Source organism: Protopterus annectens, chromosome 9.part0 (genome assembly GCF_019279795.1).
Source record: "Protopterus annectens isolate FY-2018-M chromosome 9.part0, PAN1.0, whole genome shotgun sequence".
Lineage (NCBI taxonomy): Eukaryota > Metazoa > Chordata > Ceratodontiformes > Protopteridae > Protopterus > Protopterus annectens.
The window spans coordinates 683557440-683576451 of NC_056743.1; the positions used below are offsets into that span (position 1 = coordinate 683557440).

At 39.7% G+C, this 19012-nt stretch overlaps 1 protein-coding gene across 1 annotated transcript in view; it reads left to right on the forward strand.

Annotated features, from left to right (window-relative positions):
• Positions 1–19012, forward strand: part of LOC122811444 (neural proliferation differentiation and control protein 1-like) — a 311459-nt gene that overhangs the window by 151796 nt on the left and 140651 nt on the right. The window contains exon 2 of the mRNA XM_044083289.1: positions 9363–9530. Within this exon, the coding sequence (XP_043939224.1) occupies positions 9363–9530 (168 nt within the window). The remainder of the gene's footprint in view (positions 1–9362; positions 9531–19012) is intronic.

The window sequence follows — 19012 nt, forward strand, 5'->3', positions numbered from 1 at the left end:
GCCTCTGTCTAGTAGTGACACAGAGATGACCTCCGGGGTAAACCTACAATCTCCCATTCACTCGTCAAGATTTCTCTTGAAGAGAGTCAGTGAGGGGCTCTGCCTAACATGGACTGGGATTCTGTTCCAGAGTGTAGGGAGCCTCTGGGTTATGAATCTGTCCCTCCAGCACGTCCTATTTATTTCTGTTTTGAGGTTCAAATCTCTCGCTCTCGTGGCTCTGGTGGATTTGGATTTTCTGAGGTGGAGCATGTCCATTAATTCCGGATTGGACATGGCCTTGTACGTCAGGCATAGATCGCCTCTGAGTAGGCGGTATGCAACTGAATAGAGCTGGAGTTTCTTCAGCCGGGCAGCATATAACATATGTTTGAGACCCTTGATCCTCTTGGTGAGGTAATTTTGGGGTCTTTCTAACTGCTGCAGGTGTCGGGTAAGGTACATCGCAAATGGGGCATTGTACTCAATTATGGGCCTGATAAGGGAAGAGTATAGGGGCACAATGACCTCTCTTGATCTAGATGTGAATCCTTTCATGATAATGTGGGTAATATAGAAGGTCTTCCTAACCACCTTGGCAATGTGAGTGTCAAATGAGAGGTTACTGTCAACTTGGGTCCCTAGGTCCCTGATTACTTCTTCCATTTAATGGATTACCACCTATGTGGTAATTTGTGGGTACTTTGTTTTTCCCAAAGGGTATGACTATACATTTTTTGGCGTTCAGTTTAAGGCCATGGCTCTGGCACCAGTTATCCATTTCTATGAGGCCTTTCTGAAGGATGCTTGTGTCCACTGGAGTATCAATTATGGCACCCAGTTTGCAGTCATCTGTGAACTTTGTCAGCCGCAATCCTCCTATGTTTGCTTGCACCTCGGAAAAATAAATGCTGAACAAGAGGGGTCCCAGGACCGAGCCCTGTGGGACACCGCTTGTGACTGGCTTAGAGTCTGACATGGCTCCAGCAATTCTGACCTTGTGGGTTCTGTCCTTGAGCCAGTTTGCAACCCATCTTATGACATATGGGTTTACATTTAAGCTGGTGAGCTTGTCTATGATGCCCAAGTGGGGTATTGTGTCGAAGGCTTTTACAAGATCAAGGTAGGCTGTGTGAAGTGCCTTACCCTCATCAATGGCCTTAGTGACTGTTTCAAAAAAGTAGACCAGGTTCAAAAGGCAGGATCTGCCCTTGACAAAGCCGAATTGGGAAGGATCCAGTTTCTGTAGGTCCCCAATGTCTTTGTTTATGAGTTCCATAATGATCCTCTCCATAGCTTTGCAGACCAGGCTCGTCAAGCTTATGGGGCGGTAATTTCCAGGGTCCGTAGAAGCACCTCCTTTGTGGAGTGGGACCACTGTTGCTGTACGCCATTCTTTGGGTATGTATCCTGTAGTAAGGCTAAGATTAAACAGCAGCCTTATGTGCGGGTTTAGTTCATCTTGGAGTTCATGTAGCATGCAACCCGGGACACCGTCTGGTCCCATTGATGCTGTGTTTTTAGCTTTGGAGAGGGCAGCTCTCACCTGGGCATCTGAGATGTCAGGGAGGCTACTCTCTGCTGGGATAGATATTTCTCCTTTTGGGCGGGGGGATTTGCACTGAACCTGTCTGCCAGTATGTTGGCAATGTCTGTGGGTTCAGTGTATTTTTTGTCATTTTGGACTAACTCTGAGCATATCTGGGAGTTTCAACCCAGGTTTCTAACATAACTAAAGAAGGCCTTGTGATTGTCTTTAGTGTCTTTTGTGATTTTTATCTCAAAGTTGGCCTTGGATGATTTTATGAGTGATCGTAGTTTTTTGCTAGTACTGATCAGAGATGCCTTCCCTTTTAGGGATTTTGCTCTGTCATGTAGTAGCTTCCTCCTCCTGTTGTAAAGCTTGTTAATGGCTGGGGTCCACCAGACAGGACGCCTGCCTTTGGGGGAATGGGTCTTGGTTTTATTTGGGATTGCATGATCCATGCATTCTTGAAGGTGTCCATAGAAAGCGTTTATAAAGGATTCAGCGGTGTGGGCTGTGGTTTCCACTGGTCCAGGGACCTTGAAGGATACCACTTCAGTCTTAAGAAGTGTGAAGTCAGCTTTCGAGAAATTCTTCACTGTGGTCTTTTGTGCTGGGGGTGGGAGCGGGATGTGGATTTCCAGTGAGATTAATTTATGGTCTGATCTCACCAATGAGGGGTATACTTCCGGTGTGGAGCATTGTGTCCCCATGTTTGTGATGATCAGGTCTAGTATATTATCTCCTCTTGTGGGAGTGGTGACTAGTTGTTCCATCGCATTTGAGTTTATGAATTCTAGGACCCTTTGTGCTAGGGTGCTGGGGCTTGAGTAATGCTCCCAGTCTATGTTTGGGTAGTTGAAGTCTCCCAATATGATGGTATTTGGAGAGACATTCATACTCGCCAGTGTCTTCAGGAAGGCTGATTGGGGTTCCTGAGTTTGAGAGGGTGGTCTGTAGCATGCTACAAACTGTAGGGCAGTTCTGCCTATGGTTAGTTGCACATGGATGGTCTCCGATGCTTCGTGCATTGCCACTAACCTGGAGGTGTGGGTATCTTTGATGAATATGGATACTCCCCTTCCTTTTGTGGTTCGGTCCAAGTTTTGGGGCCGAAAAGCATGATATGAGGTGTAACCTGGTAGTGCTGGGGTGCTCTCAGGAGCCTTGAACCAGGTTTCAGTCACTGCACAGACATTGATGTTCTCCATACTGAGGAGGGCTTCGAGAGCGTGCATCTTGAGGTTTAGACTTCTGGCATTGAGCAGCATTACCCTTAGTTTTTTCCACTTGTGTTTTCTAGGGAGGTGGGTTTGTCTTTTGAGCCTTGCCTAAAAAAGGCACTATGGGGTGGCAAGAGCCTTGGCCAATATCCGGAAGCCCAGGGGTGACAGGTGCAAGCCGTCCCTTGTGAAGCAGCGTGGCTTGTCTAGCATGTCATCCCAAGCAGACAGACATTGGATCCCCTTAGAATGACACCAGTAATTGAGCCAATTGTTAAAGCTGATCATTTTGTCTTTGTACTGTGGCATCATTCTTGGTGAGGGTAAGATGCTGCTCAGGGTCAGGGTCATACCGGCCTGGGCTACATAATCAGAGAGCTCCTCTATGTCTCTTTTCATGTAGTCCAGGGAGGTACGTCTCAGGTCATTCACACTGGCATGGACAATGACTGAGTCATATTTGTACTTGCTTTGGAGTGACCTGAGTGCTTGTGTTATGTGGCGGATTCTAGCACCCGACAGGCAGCTTACTGTAACCTTTTCCTTGTTCAGTCTGGTGAGCGTCTGTGCGTCTGACTATGGAGTCACCTATTACAAGTGTATCAGGCATGTTGTTTGGCCTTAAGGGCTGTGACTGTTTGGCACACTGACTTTGTGAACTATGTGTTGCATGTGCTATGTTTTGAGGTAGTGGTTGCTTGGATGTCTGCTTTGGAGGCCTCTGTTGTTTTCGTAGATTTTTAATTAGAGCCTCCTAGTATGTTTTTGTGTGTTTATGTGTTTGGTTTGCAGTTGTGATAGGTCTATGTGAGATTGGGTTTGTGGTGTTTGTGGTTACCTTCTCCTCCTGACTGGTTTTGCCAGTACTGAGTCGAGAGAGCTCAGCCTCCAGTTTGGCTATATAGTTGCATCTCTCACATATATTTGTATTTGTTGGGAGGAGGAGAGGGTTGTCTGTGTACATGAGGCAGTTGTAACATTGCCTCAAGATTCCCAGATTCACCAGCTGAACTGGAGAGGACGCCAGTAATTGACCCTTCAACATGCTAGAATAGTGTAAGGGATTGCTGTGTAACTGAGTCAGAAAGGACCTATAGGGAAATGGGTACTCAATGGGATTGTAGGTGGATGTAGTGCTTTCTTTTTGTTTAAGAGTGCTTTACCTGTGTAAAAATGCTTTAGGAGCAAGTGCTGGGCTTTTCAGATAGAGAATAGATTGTTTAGATTGAAAGTAAACTAGTTATACAAGTGCAAAAGTGCATTAAAGCGGGCTTTAAAGCAGGGGGTTAGAAAGAGCTAGGAAATGGCCCAAAATGGCCAATAAACTGCAAGTTTCTGGGCTGGAACCACTCCTTTAGGGACAAATAGGCTGCTCAGTGCTCCCCACTCCCACTGGTGAACAAAGAAGCTTCCTCCTATCCAAATAAGGATATGGACAACACAGGAACTATGACACAGCCCAGAGATCGGCAAAATCTGTAGACTGGACTATTCTAGTTCAGTAAAGGCGGGAAAACAAGGATATTTTTGGGGTTTTTTTTTTTTTTTTTACAAACAGACAAAAAAAGATACAGTAACAAACAGTAAATGCAAGGGACCAAAGTTCCAACTTTGAAGTAGCTGTGCAAGCAGCCATGAAACTTGTATGTTTATAGTATATTTCCCAACCCTCATGTAAGTGTTCTAGTCAGCCATGTGAGATACGTGAGGTACAGACTGTACAAAGCACTCAGACATCAATAGTTGGGGAGACAAAGTCTGAAGGTGATTCTAGCACTGGAGGTCCTGATACCGTCCTTTATCATGTCTGAGGCAAACATTTGGTGTTTAACAATGTGACACAGAATGAAACTGCCTCTAATGCCAGGCACAGCGGAAGTACAGCAAACTTTGAATAATAATGTGACTCGAAGTGCATCTGTCCTTTTTGCTAGCATTTTAGACGTCTGCTGTGTTGCGCTATGTTTGAGGAGCAGCTATTACTAATCAACATAGTGCTTCAAACCGTGGGAAATATAGAATGTATAGAATTTATTAAAAACAACAAAAGACAACAGGGGTATGACAATGAGGCTGATGATGATTTTTTTTCCCATTCATAGACCAAAGAGAAAAAAAGAGAAGAGTTCCTGGGTGAAAGAGTAATGGATTTTTTATAACCACACAAAGCTAAAAAAACAATGCTTCCCCTTCTAGAAACCCTATTGATAGGATTACAGCATTATCAGCAGTCAGTTCTGAATTTGACAATGAGCTCATTCCCATAGCTAGAGAAGGATTAACTACTGGAGATGCATTACTTATGGATCAAAGGAACATCAATTCAATGTTTTAAAAATAAGGGGTTGCACTATCATACTTTAGAGGCAGAAATGTAAAGAGAAATTAAAATGCCATTTATAGGCCATGTGCCACATCTTTAAAGTTGACTTAATGTGTTGAACTTCTGACAAGGGGAAACCACCACAGAAGTCATATGGAGACATGCTAGTGAAATTCTTGAGGCTAGTCATAAGAAGAACATTGTAGTCAGTTGTAATATTCTTTCTCTGCAAGCTTTGGTGATGTCAAACCAAAATCTGTAAGGGGAAAGAAATAATAGCTAGACACCATTTAGGATCAGTTCTAGGGCAGGTCCCATTTATTTTTCCCCATTTGATACACATGGAGCATATGAGGCAATAAACTGCTGTGGTTCAGTTAATGAAGGTGTTGAGGTTTTTTTTTATACCCACCTCTTGTGGGTCAAGATTAAGACTCATTAACAGAAGGGAACTGAAAATAACCCTGTGTAGAGCGAGCAGTGTTAATGACAAATTTTCAGAATGTATGAAGTGAAATTATTTTGCAGTAGAACAAAAAGCAAGGAGCTGGTAGAATACTGAATTTGGATTTAATGAAAGCTATACACAGACACACACACACACACACACACACACACACACACACACACACACACACACACACACACACTTACTTTAAAGAATTACTCTGAAAGTCAAAGAACTAAAGCTGTAAGTCACTTCAAAAATTAAAGAGGTAAAAAGTAACATAATAGGTTTTATAAAGTTAAAGGTTTAAAAACTAATGGAAGACTCATTTTATTTATTTATTTATTTGCCCTTTATTGACTGAGTCAGCCCTGCTGGGCTAGTGACATCTTTTCAGGGGAGACCCAAGGAGGCATTTATACTGCTATCACACCTTGCTGCATTATGAGGTTGCTTGTCTCTCCTGTTCACTCTTTGCCATGAGCTTAACACAGTATATTTTAGGGGATTAAAAACGAAATTCAACATGAGTGATTGAAGCAAGAAATAATGCCTGATAAAATGGAAGCATTAGTTGAAATAGTGAATTTGTGGCAATTAAAATCTAGAAGACCAGCCTTTGCAGTAGTGTTCTATCTATAATAAAAATGACTCAAGGAAACGACCAGAAGCTTAGCAGAAGGGCAGTTTTGTATGTGTCATGTTTTGTTTTGGTTTTTTGATTGTTAGAAGGATACCTAAAGAGACTGAAAGGTCTTGAAGTTGATGACACTGAATTTTTCCATGCTGAATAGCCTGCCATGACACTAATTCAGTTGCAGGTACTTGAAATGTGAAACAGAAAGGAACATTTTGGTGGTTATGCTGCAGTGGCAGTAGTTGGTTGTTGCAGAGAACAAGGTTTGTAGGAAAAATCTGAGGCTGAGTGGATGGGTACTGAAAGGAAAAGAGGGACAAGTTCTATTAGATTTTGTAAGGACTAAGCACAATGGATGGAGTTTATAAAATCATCACTGGACTTGAGAAGGCTTCTAAACTGCCATTGTCTGCATCAGAGAAGTTGTATGGTAAACATAAGGTTATATTGGTGTCTGTCATTTTTAATTTCTCCAAGTCTTTTGGGTTTCTAATACCATGATGGGAACAGACCCCATTCCTAAGTCAAAGTACGATTAAAGTTCATGAAATTAGCATTGTTTCACTCTTTGATGTTAGCCAAAAGTGCTCTTCGCAGCACCCACAATGTGCCAGTAATGATTCCTTCTGCAATTCGTACGGTGTTATATGTTGATGCAGTTTGTGTCTACATATGAGAAAGAACAGATAAGTTTGTGACAACATATGAGAAGGAAAAGACACTGTGGCAGTTATTTAACCAGGAAGGTATATACGATAGCACATTGAGTAATACCTGAGGATAATAATTATTCACATGTAACTTTTACACAGAGACTGCAGCTTGAGGATGTTATTAAAAAGTATAAGAGATGTGAAATTAAATTTTAGTTGACATCCTCAGCTGCATTGAAAGTTTTTTCAGTAGCAGGAGGGCTGACATTTCTGAAGAAGGAATGGCAAGTTTAAGGAAGTCGCCATTTTAACTACTCTGAGAAATTATGGTGCCTGAATATGTGAGATTTGTAAATCTAGATGATTCTTCCACCTTGATGGAGGTGGAAGAGGAAGGAGAGGAGCAATGGGAACCAGACGAAAAAGGAGGAAATACTTTTCCATAGCGTGTCAGTACAGTGATGATATGAATTATTTAATTTGGCTGTTTGACCATGAACTTTTATAAAAAGAAATAAAGAGGGGAAATTGAGACCGAGCATTCTAGACAGATGGTTTATCTCTGGATTTAACTTGAATATGTGTGTGTGAGTAAGAAATAGACTATTCACTAGAAGCGCTGGATTTGAAGGGCATGTTATTTTAAAGGGGGACACTGTACATTTATTTAAGAATATCTGACTAGTTTTGTGACAGCCAATGCAATGTTAGAGACTTCTTAAATATATCCATACACACACACACACACACACACACACACACACAAATATATATATATATATATATATATATATATATATATATATATATATATATATATATATATATATAATATATACAGACATGTAAATAAATATATATGAGTACATTTATCTTAGTCAAACATTCATCTATTCAACAGAATGAAATGCAGGACCATACCTCTCAACTGTCCTTGGTTTTCAGGGACATCACTGATTTTTATTCAAATTTTAGTTCTGTCTCTCTCCTAATCCCTCCTCAAACTGGTGACTTTGGAAGAAAGGTAGTGAGTTACACTTAATAAATAATGACAATAATTGGAGCTATAGACTTTTTTACTTCGAGAAATATATATTAATTCCTATTCTCTTATTCTGGCAATGTCTCATGTTAATAGCACTAATATTTTAAAAGTGTCCTTGATTGTCCCTGATTATTTCAGGATTTGCCCCTGATTCTGTTAAAATTTGTCCCTGATTCATTGAAAGATATGTGCAGGTGCTTTTATTAAAAATTTCATTTTATCGAATGTGGGTATTGCAAAATGTCTGTTTTGCCAAAATAAGTAAGTGGGTTTGTATTATGTGTGTGTGGGGGGTTAAGGTTACAGTAGGGGTTAGTTAAGGGGGATAGATCTGGTGTTTGTGGATTAAGGTTATGGTAAGGGTTAAGTACGAAGTAGATTTGGTCTTGTTAAAATATGTTGTGTATGAGTGTCTCAGTCTGTTTTATTTAGAGGGAGTGTTGCAGAAAACTTCTTTTTTTTAAGGTAAGGTGTAGAGTTAGGGTTAGGGGCTGAGACACAGTTAGGGTTAGTATGCATTACTAAGGCTGTGTAGGGCAGCGAAGCTAGTACATATACATATGTAAGTGCAAATTTTAGTGTAAGACTTTTTTGTTTAGTTCCTGTATTAGATGTCCCCAGGAAGCCATAACAGTTTTAGTCTCTTTAAGTAACGTATGTCCAGTCAATCAGGGATTTGCTGTACTTTTTTGCCTTCTTTTTCTCTTTCGGCTGTTCCTGTTAGCGGTTGCCACAGCGGGTCATCTGTTTCCATTTCTTCCTGTCCTCTGCATATTGCTGTCACACCAACCACCTGCATGTCCTCTCTCCACACATCCATAAACCTTATCTTAGGCCTTCCTCTTTTCCTCTTACCTGGCAGCTCCATCCTTAGCATCCTTTTCCCAATATACCCAGCATCCCTCCTCAGCACATATCCAAACCAACGCAATCTCATGTTTTATGACTACTCAAGTATAATTCTAGTGAAAAAGAGCTCACTTTGGGCCTATTTTTAGTAATGCATTAAAATATTTTTTCAGACTTCAGGAAGAAATTGGGATAAGCAGGCTGCTAAGTGATCTGTTTAGGGTCATGAGGATTGTAAATTGAAGATGTGGGAATTAATCCTATGTTTATAAGATACAGTAATACAAGACTTTGTTTCATTAGTTACTTGGCCATATATATTGTTATCATACCTACTGCTAGTAACAGGGAGAGACCTGGAAATAGGACAGGCAGTGTTCTCAAGTTGTGGGCAGTATGGCTAGACCTTTAACACAAGTAATTAATGTGAAGATAAGCAAGTCACTTTAAGTTAATGCAGATCTGCAAATGCTAAAATAAACTTTAATGCAACACCTGTGTCATACACGTGACTCAACATTAAAAGCAGTGAAAAGATTGGATATTAAGCAGGATACTAACTTACAAAATATGTCTCATAAACAAAGTTTGCAATATTACCTGAGCAATTAACAGTATAACTGGCTATATATATATATGTTCTTAAGAAGACTTAATGCTCTCTTATTCTGTCTATGTAGTTTTCTTAGAGTGTCCTCGGTGGCTTGACTGCACCCTCAGATTCCGACAGCAGTGTTTGCCCGGGTCATATGACTGTGGCCCCTGCCTACAGCATTACCAGGAGGACAAAAATGGAAGATGCACACTGAAGAAATTGCAGAACTATGGTGGAAACCGAAGACACAGAGGTAATGCTCCTTTCTGCTTACTGTTATGTATGTTTATTTTCTCTAAAGTCCTAGCAAGAGCTCATTTGTTCTCTATAATGGTTTTCAGAATGGAAATATGATCATTCATTTGAAGTACATGTAGCCTATGGCAGACTCTGCTTTTACCAGCCTTAGCAAATCTAACTGTAGCCATGACCATGTACTATGATTGATTTTCCCCAACTGTTCCCCTCCTGGTCTTATCCATGATGCATCCAGCTCTGACAGAGATTTAATCAGGTCCATAGTTATAGTACCTGACCCCTCCTATTAGTGACACTTGGTCCTGGGAGGTAGCAGTAACATCTCTGACATACACATTTTTAGCTGTGCTTTGGATTGGAGCCCACCTTGGCAGAATGAAACTCCATGTGAAATCAGTGGTGTGCACCTTGATGCACTAATATGAAACTAGTTCTAACACTGCCATGTGACCTCCACCAACATACACACAAAGAGATTAGATTAAGTGCAGTCACTCTTGGATGAAAACAGAAACTGAAAAGAGAACACAAAAACATAACTTCTGACATCAGGAACAAAAAGCATTGCATGGCCTATCTAGTCTGCTCATTTCATAACCTACATGATACGGTGCAGAATGCTTCTCAATTAGTTTATTTATGACAGTTTTGCAGTACAAGCTTAGGGACAATTTTAGTTCTGTCTGTCATAAGACTAAAGCTAAAATGACTGAGACCAGAACCCTGACAGCTATAAAAGACTTCAGATTTGAAGATTAAACCTAAAATCCTGAAAAAATATTGAATGAAAGCAAATATAAAACATGTACTGAAGTCACCAAATAAAAATAAATAAACACCAAACAAATGGGCGGCACAGTGTTAAAGTAGTTAACACTACTGCCTCACAGCAAGAGGCTCTCCAGTTTGATTCTCAGCTGGGGTCCGTTCTTTGTGGAGTCTGCATGTCCACCCTGTGTTCATGTGGGTTTTGTCCAGGTGTTCCAGTTTCCTCCCACATTCCCAAGACATGCAGTAGGTGGAATGGACCCTCTAAACTGGCAATAAGTGTGTGTGGTATGGAAGAACAATTGTGGCAGGGCTAGCTACCCAGTGATAAGAACAAAGACTCTAGATGATGGTTACTGTTGATGTCACACCTTGACTCCATCTGCAAAAATGAGAAAATGGGATATTGGCGGATAGAAACAATACCAAGCAGTGATTATACTATGTAGTTTAAATGCTTTTAGTTTAATTGCCACTCTTATTGAGGGTCTAGCCTTGCTTTCACTGTTCGTTCACTGAGGAAACCCCTTAACCTTTTTCAGCCTCGTGGTATAGTCTTCACCATTAAAGTGGGTAAGGTAAATAAACAAGCTCCAGCCTACAAACCAGGGTGAGTGTTTCATAACATGCAGTTTCTTGTCTATGATTTCAAGTAAACTATCTAATCAGATCAAAGCTCCCACATCACAAAGCAAGCCCTTGTGTCACATCAGTCTTATTTAACTAAAAAAGGTTAAATTAAAAATAAATGCTAGGAAATAGGGAGGATTATGCTGATGTGATTTATTTTTTACTATTCTAGTCTTAATTATTCCATAGAATATTTGTTAGCTGTGTGCTATACACTCACCTAGTCTTTCATCCAGTCTCTGTTGAGTACTGACAGAAGCTGAATTGTAGGGTTTTATGGGACTTTTACTATCTGGAGTATGTCAGATGTATTTACTGCATTTATGATATTTGAGAAATTTTGGAGCTAACAGCCTGTCACCACTAACTTAGTAAATAAAAAAAATCCTAGCCACCAGTAGCCATTTCAACCTGATCAAGTGTGTATGCCATGTAAGTAAATATTAAATTGTATTAATCCACTGATGTTTCTGCTGGGTATAGCTTGCTATTCAAGTGCGGGGACTCTTACTTTGTTGTTTAACTACTTTTGATGTTATTTTGGTGAAACTAGTGAGGTTACTGCTACTGACTGTGTAAACATTGCATTTGCTATATATATATTGCTTTTGTATCACCCGTATAAGTGTACAGCTAAAAAGCTTAATGTTATGTACGCATTGCAGTGATATTTTTTATGTAGACAATTGTTTGTGTTTTTTTTCCTTTTATTTTTAATGGCCCTAGTATTGCTCTGGGACGGGACTGCTCCTTCACAACTACTACATATTTCATAATACCTTAAATGACCTTGTTTGTAGAACTACAAATCTACACTGGTAGCCTTTTAGACCGGTTTGATGTTACCTATTATGCTCAGTGTTTTATGTTGATGCAACAGGGCAACAACTGTATTTTTAAACCCACTTATTATCTGTCTGATATTTGTTTCTATCTGGTTTTATCTGCTGTTTTTGAGTTTATAAGTCATTTTACATCTGCTGTATCTGACATACACTCCATTTCAGCTCTTCTGTTGGTGTTTCCCTCACCTTACGCCAGTCCTGCTCTACCACTGTGCTAAGCTATCCACTGTTATATACCTGCCTCTCTCTACCCATTCTGCTTATTTGTTACTTTTAAACTGTCTGCATCTCCCTTCCAGTTGTAATTAATCCCTCTCTGTCTCTCCCTTCTCCTACACCTCCCCTTTGCTCAACCAGAAGACCCCCGTGAGTCTTCTGATCCTGAGACCCTGGACAGTCGCACCAACATGCAGATAATTCCTGCAACGGCAAAATACTACCTGCAATTGCCTAAACACAGCACAGTGTATGTCCACATTATTTTAATGTTGTTTGCTCTTCCCTAATCAAGTTTTTTCTTTGTCAGTGGCATGCACACTGGTCGGACCTGACGAACCTCACCCACCCCCCCAGTAATTATCCTAGTGCCTTTTCCTGAACTACTTCTTTACCAATGTTACTTAAATTGAAATTACAACTAGTGTCCCCTGAGTTTTTTGCTCTACTATTTAAATTTTACCCATTTAACCACCTCACTAATACCCATAATACCAGCATAATCTGAGCCCTTATGTACTATTAGAGACAGCCTTATTTTGTTACACTCCTAGCCCATACGCACTGCATTAGACCTGCTTAGGAAACTAACTGTTAGTAAACTACTTACTTTAGCTGGCTGATTGATTTTACAATGAACCAGTTGGACCGTGGTTCAACCCGCTCCATTTGCCCTCGCTGCGCTTGGGCTCACTCCGCTCCCCTACCTTACCCCCAATTCTCACCCACCCCCACATCATCTACATTTATACCTAGGCACACCACTCCCCTTAGCCCACAGAGGCAATCCAACTCCAACCGTCCCCACTCCCAGCAGACACAATCAGCATCCACACCCACCACCTACCCTTCCATCTGCAATTCATAGCTCATCCAACCCATAATCTTCCACAACCCCATCCCATTCTCTTACCACACTGTCATCCAACCACACAAACTCACTCCACCCTCACCAACTCCCATGCTCTCCAGTATGCTCCATGTGCAAATTGTCTTTCTCATTTTAGTCTCCCTCACCCTCCATCTTACCTCCTATCACAGAAATATTACTCCCTAATATACATCCTCCACTAACCCTGTTAACTCACTACCCCATTCCTCCACATTCAATATCCTCATTGCCCCTAGCTCTTCCAGCTAAGCAACACAGATATATTCACTTATAGACGTCTCCTTACCTAATACCAAAAACTCGGTCCTTAGACTTGCCACAAAAATCCCACTCCTACTCCCAAACAGGAAATCATAATTAAAGTTAAGTGGAGACATACCCCCAAATCCTGGCCCTTATCCACCTCAGCAGACAACAAGCCTAACACACTCCTCCAACTCAATACGCTTCACAAACCGTAGACATTCTACCCCTAGCTTACTAATCCTTAACATGAATGTCACTAGCCTTGTAAACAAGATTTATGAACTCCACGCTACTATCTCCTTCTACTCTCCTGACATAGTTATCCTAACAGAAACCTGGCTTAAACCCCAAATTACTGACAATGAAATTATTCCCCATGGCTTCAACACCCACAGAGCTGACAGACATAACAAATGACGAGGAGGGATAGCAATGGTATACAAGGGCACAATTAATATCAAAAGAATACAAACAACCCCCCCTGACTTGAATAACAGTAAAATAATTAATCCAAACAAACACATAATAATAATAATAACAATAATAATAATATATTTCCCCTGGTAATAACCTCTCCACCACAGAAGAACTCATTTCTTGGTCATCCACCTCTTTCAATCAGGAGACTATTGTTATGGGCGACCTTAATACTGACTGGCTCACCTGCCCCTCTGACATCCCCTTTAACTCTATCAATCTATATGGATACACACAGATTATAAACTCTCCCACTAGAATAGACAAACATAGAGGCAAAAAAAAAACAATTCTCGACTAGATCCTAACTAATAAACCTTCTCTAGGATGGCACTCAGGCTGTCTTCCTGACACCCTAAGTGACCACTTACCCACCTTCCTAGTCAAGAACAAAACTAACATCCCCAAATCTACAATATTCAAAGAAATTAGAAGCAGTAAGCACTTTTCTACAGCCACCTTTAACTCTTTACTACAACACTGTGACTGGTCCCCATTATCTCAACTAAACCTGGATGCTACTGTAGAATATTTCAATACTAAGTTCCTTGATATTCTAAATACTCTAGTTCCAATTAGAAAAATTTGGGTCAAGGCTAACTATACTCCATGGCTAACAAATGAAACCAAACAACTTATTAAAGATAGAGACAAGTCATAGACCCTATATCACATCAACAAAACCCAAAACTTTCTTGAGACCTATTGTTACCTAAGAAACAAAGCCAAAACCCAAATCAAAAATGATAAAATGGCCTACTATACTCAAATTCAAAACATCCACCATAGCAACCCTCAAAAATTCTGGAGTAGTATAAAAAAACCTCTGCAACCAGGACAGTCCTCAACCCCCCACCACCACCTCCAATGCCACAGATACTTTGGCCACCCAGTTTAACTCTTTCTTTATTAACTCCATCCTAGCCCTCCTAAATCACTCTACCCTCACCCCTCCAACCATCTCATCCCCACCCCCTAACAACACTACTACCTTTCCCTAGTGCCCATCCAAACAGCCACCATAAGAAAACTACTACATAAATTAAAACCCACAACCCTTGCTATTGACCAATTACCAGCCTCATACCTCAAGCTAGCTGCTAATTACATAGCCTATCTTATTTCTATACTAATTAATAGATTAATCAAAGAACAGTATGTCCCCAAACTTTGGAATACCTCACACATCATCCCTCTACACAAGGGCGGTGTATCAACTGAATTCACAAACTATAGACCAATAACTATTCTATTTCCTTTGTCAAAAATCCTAGAAAAATGTGTCCACACCCAACTTATGGGCTACCTAACTGATCACAAACTCCTAACTAGCTCCCAGCATAGTTTCAGGCCCAATCATAGTACAACCACTCCCCTCCATAATTTCACGGACACTATTAATTACCTAAACAATAATGGCCAACATGTAGCATCTATCTTTTTAGACAAGTCCAAGGCATTCGACACTGTGTCACACCAAAAACTGTTAAATGAACTTGCCTCACTCAACCTATCCCACTATGCACTAACTTGGTTTCAAAGCTGCCTCACAGAACACCACCAAGCAGTCATATAGAATAATGACCTATCCTCCCACCTCACAGTATTAGTAGGAGTCCCTCAAGGTTCAATCTTAGGCCCACTGTTCTTTACAGTCTTTTCAACAATCTGCATAGTGCCACTAACCTGGCAACTACTATTCAATATGCAGATGATTCAACTTTAATATGTGCTGCTCCCTCACTGTCCCAGTTACAAGAAAAAAAACAAAAATCCTTCACAGAAATAGAATCTTATCTCTCTAGCCAACAACCTATATTGAATCCCAAGAAAACTAAACTCATTCTTTTCTCTAACAAAAAACCAACGGCTCCGTTCACTATCTTCTCAACAGATAACACCAAAATTGAACCCACATCCCATACAAAACTTCTAGGTGTTACTATTGATAGTAAACTTAAATTTGGCAAGCACATTTCCGAAGTTATCAAGAAGACCCATATTAAGCTTGGTACTCTCTACAGGTCCAAACAATTCCTTACCCTTTCCACCAGGCAGGCTGTTGCTAGAGCCCATGTTCTCTCCACCCTGTTATATGCTTCACCAATCTTTACTAACCTGAAAAAATCTGACCTAGCTAAGCTGGAGGCATGCTACAATAAAATAGCCAAATGTGCTACAAAGTCCCCACACAGGTCCCACCAATGTGCAGCACTCCACCAGCTCAGCTGGCTAGAACTACCCAACCTCCTGCATTTCCATCAAATACCCACTGCCCACAATATCGTTACTAATGCAGGAAACTGTCCTGCACTTCAAAGCCTCATCCAGCCATACTGTAACCTCAGAACTCTAAGATCCACAGATAAATCCCTTCTGTCAGGCTCTAAATCTTGTAACAGCTTTGGAGATACCCTTTATTCTAATTACATTTCCAAAGTCTGAAACGCCATCCCTCAAAACATCCTTAACACTGCCAACTCTACTATGTTCAAACAACTTCTTAGGACCCACCTAAACAACAACTGGAAGTGCTCTTGCACTGCCCCTGGCTAGAGTGCACCCACATTGAACACCCAGAATTCACTCTTTCTCCCTATATGATATTCACCTTACACCTGCTCTTATATGCAGTTATATTGGCAGCAGTTTTTTACCTGAATGTATGTATTAGTTGAAAATTCAGACTGTAATATAATTATATAATTTTCACCTTTACTAGATTGTAAGTTACTACATGTAAATAATTTTGTATAATTTTAAACATTTCCCGCCTTCTTTTTAGATTGTAATAGTTTTAGCTCATGTATCAAATATGTGCTTAAGTACTGTTTTATCTGCCTCTCAATGTATTTCTCATTTGTATTTCTCTATTTGTATTTTTTGTAGATTTTCTCCCCGGGCCTCCACTGAAAATGGGCTATCAACCCAGTCGGACTACCCCGGTAAACAAATGTAAAATAAATAAAATAAATAATAAAAATGTTACCATTTCTTTGTTACAATGACAGGAAAAGTCTGCAGAAAACTGCAGCTTGATTTATAATTTGCACAATATTAAAGGCAATGCTATGAGAATTTAAAACACTTGAAAATTTGAAAGAAAGCTTTAACCAAATTATTTTTGGCACTGTAAAATGGAGGACTAAAAGGAAAGAGTAAGATGACATCATACCAGTCAGCACATTAGGTACAGAAGGCTACTCTACAATTAATTAGCCTAATCACTGAAACTATTTTTGAACAGTTTTATTTCTGTTGTAACTTAAAACAAATGTTCATATTTATGCAACTTTTTTCCATAATATAACATTCACACTCTTAAAACAGTAGTAAAAGTCATTTTCAGTACCTTCTGTTTCCAAATTGTCGATCATTTATTAGATCAAGTTAGCTGATTAGCAAAATTATTGAGCTTGTTTTCCTCATAGCATATAATGTTAGCCATAATGTTATTCCTACATTAATTTCCCCTTTTAAATAATCACTATTTTGATATATGGATTTGTTTATCATAATTATAGCATCCACATATGAAACAAACGTTGGATGACTTCCTTTCATAGAGACATCTCGTCCCTCTCAGTACTATTAACCATTCAGATTTTCCATTTTATTTCTTTTTATATTATCATATTTTCAATCATTCTTTGCACCATTTCATACTGTTTGTTATTTCACCTACCATTCTGTCATTCATTGTCCTCCAAGTCTACCTTTCTAGAACCATCAACCAGCTAGACAGACGGACATTACCTATAACCTTCTCCAAGATAATATGTGTCTGCCCCTTCCTTAATCCCCAAAGCACATCCTTTCTAATACAATTAACTTCATACCATTTCACTGCACCTTTACCTGCTAGCAATCATCCACCTCATTTATGTTCTTCTGTCACCTTTAGTTAACTTTTCCTTACCCTGTATTTGTTCCATCTACAAAATACCACCACTTGCATTCTCCACGTTTAATAATTTATCAAGTCATTATTTCCAGCCCATATCGGGCCCCATTTTGACAGGCTAATTCTCTCTCATATCTCATCAGCTCTCCAAGAGAAATGAAAGAAACATAGCACCCTCAGTTTCAAAATCATTTTCAATACAAAAGCACCTCTTCCCAGTTTATAAAGTATGTTAGCCACAACTGGAGTCCATATACTTTGTGACACAAAACAAAATGTAGCATTCATTTCACCCGGATACACATATAGCAATATCACATTTCCAACAGTTATAAATTCACAACCTCCACACATGATCACTTTCAACAACAATCTCCTGCTTTCAGTTGGAGTCACAGACCATCTCACCTTCACTGTTCCCTTTCAGGATGACCTCATTCAGTCCACTCTGTCCACAAACATACTATCCAGCTCTCGCCTTCATCCTTGTAGACATATGTAACAGGTATTCACATCATCAGAAACAATTAGGAACAGCAAAAATAGCATTATTACTTCACCCAATACCCATGGAAAAAGGAGAAATATTTTAAGCACTAATTTCTAAAGTGCCTATGCAGGTACAAGGCTAAAAGTCTCCATCTTGATCTCCTCCCCCACAACCAATGCCTATTTCTAAACATAGCTCTACTGTATAGCAAATGTATATTATCTTTTACAAAACTAAAAATAATTCAAGTTACTGTATAACTCTACAAATACATACCCTGGACTCTATTCCTGCATCAGAAATATTCCTAGCATCAAACATAACATTATAGGTACAATACAAGAGTCATCATAAATTTTCCTATAGCTTCAAATCACATTATTCACTTTCATCTAGTGCTTTCATAGTTTCCACATAGGGTTAGTATAACTGATAGCATAAAAATATTCATATACTTCAACCTTATTAGTATAAAAGCTCAAGAAATCATTTGCAGGTACATTACAGGGCATGTGTTTTCCTATATCTAGTAAGAATTAATATTTTAATTCACAATGGTTATGTTTAACAGGTGCCATTGCAGTCTCTACATAATATTAATGTCATTTATAACACACATATATTCATAATACTGCAGCCTTATTAATACTAAGCATGCTATCAACTTCCTGTCTTTTTTGTAGAGTGACATTTTTAATCGCACAGGTGAATAATACCCCATGAAAAAAACTCTAAGTCACTGAATTATAAAATGCCTCCAATTAATGATTAGCACAGTTTGCCTACTCTGGTTGCATAGAAGGATAAAGCCATGACAAGGCTTGAGAGCTTGACAGAGCAGGAGAAGATAGGTGTGCCTACCTTGGAAGGGGAGAGTCTGTGGCTGTGATCAGCCACAACTGCAGTTTCACTTGAGAATACTTCATGCCAGAAAGTGGATATAAGTTCAAATCAGAAGCCCAACCTAAGGGTGGGTGTGGGCAGGCCATTCAGGATGGTAATGGTAGCA